Source organism: Antedon bifida, chromosome 4, assembly GCF_963402885.1.
Source record: "Antedon bifida chromosome 4, ecAntBifi1.1, whole genome shotgun sequence".
Classification (NCBI taxonomy): Eukaryota; Metazoa; Echinodermata; class Crinoidea; order Comatulida; family Antedonidae; genus Antedon; species Antedon bifida.
In genome coordinates this window covers 17,498,001-17,509,360 of record NC_136229.1, presented here as the reverse complement: position 1 = coordinate 17,509,360, position 11,360 = coordinate 17,498,001, and the positions used below count along the sequence as shown (strand labels likewise).

Genomic DNA, 11,360 nt, shown 5'->3' with positions numbered 1-11,360 from the left:
TACACAATTAGATATTACAAAGTAAATAACTTTATTTCAGGTCTTGCACAAAGTATACATTAAAATGTGACAAGTCCATTTTTAAAAACAGCTCTTTATGTGCAAAATATGTCACAGTTTAAAGTAAGATCATAGCTACATTAAAGCAGGACTGCCTACATGACAAATATGTTCTTTGCTAACCTCAATCAATTTTACACAAGAAAAGATAATAAAGATAAAGACAGAAGACTACCAGCCCAGCAGCTGTACCATGTACAATAAACACATATTCTTATCCATAAAACCTAAATGTTAATTTAGATTTCTCTCTAAATAATCTCTCAAATAAATTTATTTTAAACAAACAACATCGATGGGGTCTAAGCTCAGCTGAACATAAAGTACTGACATAATGGTCTTGTGAAGAGGCAATGAATAGTGTCAGAATACAGTATCCCATGAGGGATGAAGGTTGCCATTAGCAGACATGATACTGCATGCTGTTTGTTGTCACTAGACTTAATATACCATATAAACAAATTTACTAACAGATAGGAAGCAATACAAAATGGCTTAAATTAGTCATTAGATTAAAGTTGGTTAAAATTATGTTTGCATGCACTATTACATTTAATTTATCATTGAACCAAGGGTTCATGATTCAAAACAATTCGTACAGTAGCTAGTTGCAACTAGCATATTGGTGTCAATGGCGGATTCTAGTTAAATTTTACTAAATACTGCATTTACAATCATAGTTAAAATTCTTCAAATGTATTTCAAATCCACTTTTTCTTCAGTTATGTATCATTAACATTAAATCCATTTAGTTTAGATTATCAATAATTTATTTATGCACATAGAATATAGCACCATTTGAATAGTTCATTATTTACAATTTAGTTAAAAGTATGTCTTGCTGAGTTAATCTAACGTTTATAGAGGCCTAGAATTGTTATTACATTTGGAATCATTTGAACATTTTCAGGCAGTGTGGAATTGGGAGAGTCAGCTGTATAATATAAAGCTCTGTCTACACTATCAAACTAGTTAGACAAAAAAAGTGTGATGTGCCCAAATATGGTTTATTGGTAGTGATTTGACATCATCATTGTTTCCTACGGAAGCCCGTTCGGGCCACAAGTTAACTATATTTTAAAAGCTGTTTTCTGGCGGCCGCCACTTAATTATCTGGTGGCCGCCACTTAATAATTAGTACATGCCCCGTCACGTGACATGTACGTGCATTGGATCAGAGGCCGCCAGATAACAGCTTTTAAAATATAGTTAACTTGTGGCCCGAACGGGCTTCCGTAGTTTCCATATATGGGCACATCACATTTTTTTGTTACATACAGTTTGATAGTGTAGACAGAGCTTAAATTTTAGCAATATTTTTGTGTAGCTGTTTATCATTGAGTTACCATTGTCTGCTTGCTAAACAAGTCTAGGGTGATATTACTAAGGAATGCTGGGATACTTTGCTGTTGCTGTAGATGCATTGCAATTAAGTCACCAAGAGATGATGAATATTCATTACCCAAGAGCTGCATTTCCCCGCTTGATGTACACTGAAAATAAGAGTTCAAATTATTATTTCTAATACTAATGATAAAACAACATTGAGAATATAAAATACCAGAAATATTAACAACATATATAAAATATATTAAATCCAAAGGCAAATTACTTAACAAATGATGTGGGTATCAGTGGCTGATCTTAATGGAGATGCAAATAAAATAAGCAAAAAGCTAAATCAAAATACTATTCCGTTGCCAAAGCTATATTAGATACATATACAGTAGCTACAATATTATTAGATATTGTAAATATAAACTACACATTTGTCACCATAGTGTAAAGCTCTGTCTACACTATCAAACTTTATGTGACAAAAAAAAATGTGATGTGCCTATATATGGAGATGATGATGTCATATCACTACCACATTTGAGCATATCACTGCCATATTTGGGCACATCACACTTTTTTGATAGTGTAGACAGAGCTAAAGGCAACAAGAGCAATATACACAAGTTAGATTCTTTACCATTGTATCATCATGTTTGCTCTCTCACCCATCAGTTTAAAACCAAACCTTACCTGGAATAATAGAACATCTTCAGGTGTTTCTGCATACATTGACTTTAAACAATACTTATTCGTTGACGGGTTGTCTATTTGGTAGCCTGTCAAACGATAGCAAGCTTCTCGAAACTCTTGAACTTTGGTTGCAAACACTTCCTTCAGGCGTTTATTCCGTAGTTCAGATGCTTTCATTTCTTTTTGCAGTTCTAGAACAAATTATAATTGCAATTACTATCTGTAAGTATGGTTACAGACAAGGGCCTCGAAAATCATATCTATCTATTAGGTGCTATTGTTTTTGTAGTCATAAATTCATTTTTGGAATTATTATTTATTTATACTGGGTAACCTCTTCAGTCAAAGACTGGTCTCCCAGAGGGCCCAGTTATGATCAGTGGCTGTGTGTGTACTAGTAAACAGGGGTAACCCCAACTCGTCTCGAAAGATGTACTAGGTTCTTTAAAGTGCACATGAGCTAGATGTGTACACTTGACCTTTTGTTTATAGACCTTATCCGAGAAGACTTGTTCTACCACCAGAACCATGGAGTGAGTGAGCCTCGAATTCTTGCCAATGTTATGGCTACGTAATTACGGTTCCACTGTCTTAATCGCTCTTCCACTCACTAACTTGAGTGAAAATTCATGTTGATTTTGAACTACTTAAATCACCTTGTACATCTTTGCTGGATATGATTGTCACGTCAGCTGTATCTTCTGCCACCCCTTTCGCCTCCAGTTGACGTACACGATGCCGCAGCTTTTCACACTCTTCTCTTAACTTATCAGTGTCTTCCAGCTTCCGTTTCTTTGCTTGTGAAGTTGGGTTGAACTTCAAATGTATTATCTTAGATTTTGTAGGATCATAATCTCCCTAGAAGGAAAATGAGAAAATTAAATCATGCATCCCTCAAATCAAATGAGTTTACATACTACAATTCATAATAAGAAAACCCTTTCCAAATTTCATTTGAGGTATGCTCTAGAGTTGAAGTTGTTATTGTTTTATTTGGCATCATGTATGATAGCTGCTCAGCTGCTAGGCCTGTACTACCATTAGGTAGTAGTAGGCCAGGTGCTCCAATGCAATCTATGAAGTAGGTCTATCATAGCTGGGCCGGCCCTGCTATCACGATGCAATATGAGTGGGCTAGTAAAATCATTTATGGGCTAGTGAAATCTACAGTGAAGTAACCCAGTGGGCTAGAAAAATAAAAAAGATAAATCGAGGCCAATTGGGCGTCAGAAAACAAACTATGACAGGTTTTGTACCAAGGATATTTGGGATTTGTAAACAAGCAGGCAAAGTGACACTCCAACACATGTTTACACATGTATTCTGAAAATTCAAATGTTCAATGGATTCAAAATTCTTGTAAAGACTAACCTGCAGTGCTCTTTGTTCCATGTGGGTTTCCAATACTTCCAATCTCTCCAGTAGTTTTTCATTCTCCATCTCCAGCTGCCGTGCCTTCTCTTTCGCAGCCTTCATCTCTTCTGTGTTCTGTGGTCTAGTGTCTACTACTGGAGTAACTGGAGTTTTCAATGCAATGTCCAATTTCTGCTTCAGCTCATCAATTTGAAAGTTTAGCTTCTGAGATTCTAGTCTTTCTTTACCAGCTGTTTCTTGTGCTGTTTGTACATTGCTCTAAAATAAGAAAAATTAAAATTGAAGTTCAGTAAGTAAACAGTAGCTGAGCAGTCATGTAACTGCACAGAAGTTAAATAAAGGTGAGGACTTAAAAAGCACTACACAGTAGATTAGAGTAGGTTATAAAGCGGCTAGGTGATAAACATTAAGCTAGTAGAGCTTAAAAAAGACTCAAGACTGGGTAGTGTTTTAAGCCCCCAATGAAACTAATTCTTCTGCACACTGAAAATGGCCACAGTCTTTACCAGCATGTTACATTAAATATTCAAACTAGGTCTTCTAGATAAGTGGCAATTATATGCTCTCATTACCTCAAGTTCCTCCACCTGTTTCTGGCTGGCCTGCAAGTTTAGCATTGTCTGCTGTAAACGATTCACAATCTTTGAATTAGCTCCTCCCCGCAGTAACTCATTGTCGTACGTGTTCAAAACCTGATTTAAACTATCTCTCTCCTGAAATCAGAAATTACATCAGTTTTTAGAATTAGATTTAATTGGCAACATTTGCCAAGCAATAAAATTAGACAAAAAATTGTTATGCAATGAAAACAATTAGGCACACCTTTTTTAACAGCACTAGCCTCTTCTGTAATCGTTTTGCAAGCTCCTCAAGCTGTCTACTCTTCATTTCTGCTTCCAAAAGCCTGGACCCTGTGGAGGCTAGTTTGTCTGATACGCTTTTGTAAGCTTCCTCATGTGCATTTGAGCTGTATTGTAAGAAAAACAAACAAGTATTATACAAATGTTTGACTTTATTTGGTTTGCATAAAATAGTGCAGAATGTATGTGTTGGAATTATTGACAGATTCAAATTCTTACCTTGATTCTAACATGCCTTGCTTTCCTGCCATGACAACCTCTTTCTGTTGTAAGTCAGCTAGCCAATGAGCTAACTCCAAGGGTGATCTAAACAAATAACAACCATTAGATTTAAATCCATTTGTAGATGAATTGTCAGTGATTTCATAATTAAAGTAATTTAATCTAATTTTGTTGACAACTTACTTAATACCGTGTTGGTTCAAATTGCAACATGCTTCCCATTCACTGAGTCTGGATTGCAGAGCCTATGAGGAGGTAATAAATACTGTAGGTATAAGTCTGTAAAGTGGATATTAATGTACTGTACCAATAACTGATTAAAAACAATTTTTATCAGTACTTTTTAAAGGTAAGGTCAATGCCATTAAAAGCATAATGCAAAGGGGAAGCCTTCAGCACCTAAAGTGTAGTGACTGACCTGAGTATTAACATATATTTCTCTTCATTGATTTCATGAGTAGCACAATCCATAATACTTATTCAATTGGTAAAATGCATTGATATTGATCCATCAGTAAAGTTAATCACTTGTGGCAAACAATCAATAATAATCAATAACCATTACTTCATGTTCTACTTGTAACTTGTTGAATTCATCTAATCGTTGTTCCGCTCTGTTAAGTTTGCCTTCAAGACTGAGTACCTTCTCTTCCGCCAACATCTTTCCTGAGCTCATTTCCCTTAAAAGATAAATGAACACCCCTCTAAATAAGTGGTTCAGTCTATGAAAACCAAATGAGTGTTGCATGAAATTTAACATTAATAGTGAATATATTTAATATTGTTTTCTGTTTTATTCAATTAATCCGTGGCTTCCATCTTTAATCACTAATTGGAGGCTAGGCCATCTAAAAAAGGCAGTTATCTGATTTTGGTCACGAAGAACAACCGTTATAGACCAACCTTAAGTTGCACAAAATTCTAAAAAGGGCTGCCATGTGATAGAACCATTCAATAGAACTTTTACCGTGCAATAGACCTAAATACTGAACTGCACATGATACGAAATTGACCGATGAAATGCCAAAGATACATTGATGTGTGTTATAAAATTGTTTTGTTCATTTACTTGTATTTAATTAGGTCAGCCTTCATTTGTTTATTTTCTTTTTCATATTGTCTTAAATCCTTGACAGAATTACACATAGCTTTAGCAACACTTGCTTCTCCCTCTTGGTTAGAAATCTTTTGTTGCAATTCCTGCAAACAAACAAATAACAATAATCAATACGTATATAAAAGACATTTTAACAGCAAATTTAATGCTGTTCATGGACTGTTTACTTATAACTTGGGAAGAGATGTTTTATTTCCAAAATTTAGGGCCAGCATGCGTTATAGAATGTTGAGAATTGCATTTTGAATGAAAGTGTTAGCAGATAAATCTTGTAGGATAGTAACACATAAGTTACCCTTGTTTTTTGATGAGAAGCTGTTAATTCTGCCTTGCAATTTTCAAGGGCCCTTCTTAAACTGGAGGCTTCAGCACCACGCCTGTAAAAAATAACAAAAATAAAATAATTATTATTACAGACCTTATTAAAAACCAATAACTGCAGTAAATAATAATTACAGTCCTCAGAAACCAATCTGTAGTCAAGACATTATTTATCATCAGTAATTTTTACTAGATGAAAGAATTACAAAGAACCACAGCCTACAATGAAGTGTATTTATTATTTTTTTTATTTACCTAATCTGATGCCGTAGTTGACTCTTAGTGCCTTCCAAATCTGTTTGCAGTAGTGTTACCTCAGAATTTTTCCTGTGTAAAGTAGAGGAATAAATTATTAAATAGAAGAAAATGTTATTTGAATACCAGGGCCGTAGCCACCAGTATGGTTGGCAAGGTTTCAACATGACCACTTTTCACAGAGGCCCTGACAACCCAGTGGCTTGAACACAGATTGTTTCATTTTCTTGCGAAAACCGGATAACTTTATTTCTCGTGGCTACATCACTGAATACTGTATATTTAAATATAGTAGGTGTATTTGTTTACCTTTCAGAATCAATGATACTCAATCAAAAGAACCAATATATTTAATAACAGAGAATTTAATAAACACTTTCTTACTTAGTCAGTTTTTGAAACAGCTCTGAAATTTGTGTACTAGATTCCAATTTCAACTAAAAAAGAGAGATTGTTTGTCAGTGATGTTTTACATTGCATTATTATATATTTTCCATATTTATTTGAATAAACACCCCAGGCCGTTTTTTGTTCAGGAGGGTTTTTAAGGAGTTTATTCGAGGGAGGTGTTTATTCGTGGAGGCGTTTATTTTTTTAGGTGTAATATGGTAACATGTATAATCAAATAAATACCATCTATATATGGAAAAAGACAACACAATTAATATCAAGAAATGATAAAATACAGTAACAATTTTAACAGAATAGTTGATCAATTGTAGATCATTGAAGTCAAAATGAATTCTACTACAAATATAAATGTGTTGTTACAATACAATAGTTTGTATATATGCATGTTGGGAGGGGGGGGTGTTTATTCGAGAAGTGGGGCAGGGGAAATTTATTCAAATAGGGGCATTTATTCGAATAAATACGGTAACTAAACTTCTTAATAAAAGGTGATTAATTTTAAATCTTACATCTTGATGCGCCGTCATGATATCAAGTTTTTGTTTTCTTAAATCAGCAATGTGTTGTTCATATTGACCCCTCATACTTTCCTTCGCTGTTTTTAATTCATTCACTTCTTTATATTTCTTGTCTTCTTGTTTTGACAAATATTCTAACTTCTGTGTCAAACTTGTCACCTTTTCCAAATATTTCTAAGAAAATAAATGATTATAAATCTTATTTTAGTGTGAAATAATCACATCAAATCATTTTAATATAGTACTGTGCATACACATCTCAGATGTATAGGTTTACTTGCCCAAACTACAGTTAAAACACTACCCATAAGTTTTCCGAACTGGTGGCTAAAGGCCTGGTATTCATGCGAGGCTGTGTGGCTCAGTGTGTTGAACATTGGATTACTGATCGTGAGATCGTGGTTCGAATCCAACTCTCGCCGCATTGATTTTATCCTTAGGCAAGATACTTTACTTACATTTGCCTCTCTCCACCCAGGTGTATAAAACGGGTACCGTTTAGATAAAGACAAACTTTCTGATTACTAGCTGCATTATTATGGGAGTATGTTTCCATTAAATTACTGGGGTAATAATGTGCAGTGCATTAAGAAATTGCTTATATGGGCTATATAAGAATGAATAATTATTATTATTAATTTAACTGGCTATCAATAGATTTAAAAAACACATTGGCCTGCAGATTTCTATTAAATGACGACTAGCTAGGAGTGATTATTGTACACTGAGCTTGAAACAAATACAGCTGATGTATAGTGGTGTCCTTACTTCTTTTTCAATTGTTTCTTTTGCTAAGGTGTTCTCAAGTTCCAAGCGAATACGTTTGTGATTTGTTTTTTCCACCTGCATGTCGTTTTTCAATTTAGTTAGTTTTATTTCTTCTTCCTTTTCGGGATGTTCCATACGATGTTTCTCTATGGAAATGAAAATAATAATATTAATAATTTGTCATTCAAATCCAATTTACATTTACATACTGTAATGACAATTACATGATAAAGAATATAATAGCATCGTGGCTACAGCAAAATCCATTTTTTTCTCCTATTTATAGTTTTTTTTTCTTATTCTTTGCTTTTCTGACCACAGCCTGTGACAGTTTTAATTATAAATAAAAAATGTATATTTTTTTTTCTAAATCAGATTTTACTTACTAATGTCTTTAGCAATGTAAGCCTCAAACTCGTCCATCATACGAATCACTACTGTACTGTCTTCAGGGACTGCCATCTTTAAAAAAAATAAATAAATAACATACAATTACAAACGGATAAGAATGCAGTTGGCAAGATCAAAAGCGCACCTTTATTATTCTGCTCTGTCTACCAGCATAGACAACTAAGAGTACAGTTAACTTGGAAAAATAATGAAATATCATATTTTACGAAATCATGTCAAAACTATTTAGAGGGCGCTATTATATTTTGACAAATACTTTAAATCATAGAGGGAGCTATTAAAAATCTTAAGATTGCATTTTATAAATTAAAAGTAAACATGGCAGGTATGTGCCACCTTATTATTTCACTTATCAAACAATGAATGAATTTATTAGCCAATATTAACATTTTTCTCTCTCTCTTTTAACTATACTAGTAGAAATTAGAAATATCGCAATATTTTTTTGTTTATCCAAAATATCATCAAATTGCTTTTGATCGAAAGACTTCCGTCATTATTGGAAGAGATAAGAAGTCTGTTGACTGTGTTGAAAATAATGAATAAAATTTTTTTACCCATATGTATTACTTGTCCCCTTCATACGGTTGAAATAAAAAAGTAAAGCACAGTACAGACAGTGTCAGTGAGTGACACTACACTACAGTGCGAGGAGTGTCAGTGACAATTAATAAATGTACTATAATATATATAGGCCTAGTCCTAAATTATAATAAAATTCGATTATACAGTTTACATATAATATAAATCATATAATAAAAAACAATTTTGGTCTAATACTAAACATCTCGTCTATAAGTGGGTCGAAACGACTCTATAGACAAACAACACCCACTGTCAGCCACACAGACAGGCTGAAAGTTCGATGCCGGTCTACCGCGAGGCTTAACTATAGGCCTAGCAAATAATATTATCAACATTTAGTATGGTTAAGTCAATTAAATTAACGTTTAATACCTTAAAATCAATTAATGATTATTATCAACAAAGTTAGCTGAACAAATATCATTAATTAACTATAGTTTTCGTTTTCACAACAACGAATTCTTATAGTTGGATAACTCGCGCGCTCTCCTAGCCTTTTTTTATCCAGCCTGTGAAGGTTGCCAGAAAATCCAATTTGGGATTTCGCATCGCGAGTGTTTTTTGTACCCAATTTATAGAAGGCGACGTCTGGACTTTGGGCTATATTTTTCTAAACAACAACACGGAGACGTGGCCCTTTTGACCTTTCTTATTTTGTGGCTGAAGGAATTTTTGTGTAGCTCCTCGGCGGCTTCCAGGAGCTTTTAAAGATTAAGTTATCAACCAGCAATAATATGAGTAGGCCTAGACAACCATGAGTGCCTAGAGGTTTAATGCTAAATGATACTCGAAACCACTTCTAATGGAACCCGCAGATATTCTATAGTCCAATAAATAAAAGTACGAACGTTCGTTTTGGCTAGCCAGTATGAACGGTGACTGGAGCAGTGTGCGATCTCCGTCGGTCCGCTACCCGAATCAAAGATTTCGTGTCCGTCCCAGGCTTGTGGCAGTTATTGCAATGGTAATGTTTTTTATACTTATTTTATTGCTGATGCCTGAATCAAAATCAAGAACTGGTGGTTCATTTGATATGAGAAACAGACTTATTTTTGCACCATCGACAATGTACAATGATAGTTATCCCGGTTCTATACCAGTAAAAACTATTGGAGGAAAAAAGTATAAAATTGGTTTAGTTGCAGATTTAGACACAGACTCAAAAGACAAGGAAAATCCAAAAATATGGAATAGTTATTTAAAAACTGGCTATTTAACACTAAATGGACATCATGATGGTTTAACAATAGAATGGGAAGATAATCGACTTTTAACGTCACAGTTTTCTCAAGGAGGACGAGGAATGGAGCTCTCCGAATTAATTATATTTAATGGTAAAACGTATACGGTTGATGATAGGACGGGTGTTGTGTATGAAATAATTGATAATCGTGTAGTTACGTGGGTGATTTTACCTGACGGTGATGGAACAGCGTCAAAAGGTGAGGATTATTGTATTAATACCGAATAATAACTGAATTGTTCTTTTTTTCAATTTATGTTGTACTGTCACATCATTTAATTAAAAATTAAAATTATCTTTTATTAATCCTTTCGGAAATTCATTGCTCGTTTTTCAAATACATAAAAATATGTAACAAGGTAAAAAAAAAAAAAACAGGAAGAGAATACACCATAAATGTATGACTTATTTTTTTACAACTTTATGTTTTTTAAATTTCATTTCATAAATTTTTAAATAAAATATTTTGTTTGTTTAATACAATATGTTTCTATTCACATCAGCTGTAGTGTTTTTGAATTTATAATTATTGTTATATTATTTTTAGATAGCATATTTTTTACTACTACCAGTACAACCAACTGTGCCAAATATCCATTTTCTCTGAATCACACGTTTGCCATATTTGTGACAACTACACAAAAAATATTCCATGTTGTTTTATTAAAATAAAAGCGTATTAAATACCTCTGGCATTCACTGCCGTATTCTCATGCACATTGTTTTAATCATCATTGTATTGTATTGAATGTGTGACAAGCAAAGATCAATTGATTTTCTATCTTGCATTGATTGCTATGGTGTTGTATTGTAAGCATACCTTCACGTTCTCCCTGCCATATTCTCACGCCTATTGTTCTTTTAATCACCATTGTATTTTATTGAATGTGTGTCAAGCTAACATTGATTTATTGTGCATCTTGCTTTTATTTTGGTTCAGATCTTTCGATCTCAACTATTAAACCAATAAAAAAAACTGTGAGAAACAAATTGACAACAATTGAAATTAAACTTCCATCTACTGTAGTAAAGTCTAGTCTAAAGTTCGCCAATCCCATGTTAGGCAAAATTTTACATAATTGTTAATTTCAAATCTAGCATTTGAAATTTGTATTTGATGAAGAGTTTACTAATGATACTAGAGACACATGAGAACAATTTAAAGTAACTGTATGATTAAAAAATTT

General features: G+C 33.5%; 2 protein-coding genes across 5 annotated transcripts in view; one reads left to right on the top strand and one right to left on the bottom strand.

Moving 5' to 3' along the window:
* Positions 1 to 14: 14 nt before the first annotated feature.
* Positions 15 to 9,448, bottom strand: LOC144840583 (mitotic spindle assembly checkpoint protein MAD1-like). Of its 2 annotated transcripts, none has more exons than XM_078696447.1 (17): positions 9,303 to 9,448; positions 8,321 to 8,396; positions 7,935 to 8,080; positions 7,158 to 7,340; positions 6,622 to 6,674; positions 6,238 to 6,309; positions 5,957 to 6,038; positions 5,614 to 5,744; positions 5,110 to 5,224; positions 4,728 to 4,789; positions 4,542 to 4,628; positions 4,285 to 4,429; positions 4,035 to 4,175; positions 3,460 to 3,720; positions 2,745 to 2,946; positions 2,089 to 2,279; positions 15 to 1,553 (listed from the first exon to the last, which is right to left on the bottom strand). In XM_078696447.1, the coding sequence occupies exons 2-17, from the start codon at positions 8,394 to 8,396 to the stop codon at positions 1,395 to 1,397; spliced, it is 2,106 nt and encodes a 701-aa protein (XP_078552573.1). In that variant the 5' UTR covers positions 9,303 to 9,448; the 3' UTR covers positions 15 to 1,394. The 2 variants fall into 2 exon arrangements, with proteins under 2 accessions (XP_078552573.1, XP_078552574.1); XM_078696448.1 differs by lacking the exon at positions 9,303 to 9,448 and adding an exon at positions 8,903 to 8,906.
* Positions 9,449 to 9,498: 50 nt separating this feature from the next.
* LOC144840596 (soluble calcium-activated nucleotidase 1-like) overlaps positions 9,499 to 11,360 on the top strand; it is a 34,438-nt gene continuing 32,576 nt past the window's right edge. For all 3 annotated transcript variants that reach the window (XR_013611937.1, XR_013611938.1, XM_078696468.1), the window contains exon 1: positions 9,499 to 10,372. Coding sequence is in view for 1 of the 3 variants with exons in the window: in XM_078696468.1 (XP_078552594.1) it covers positions 9,799 to 10,372 (574 nt within the window). In the remaining 2 variants the exon portion in view is untranslated. The remainder of the gene's footprint in view (positions 10,373 to 11,360) is intronic.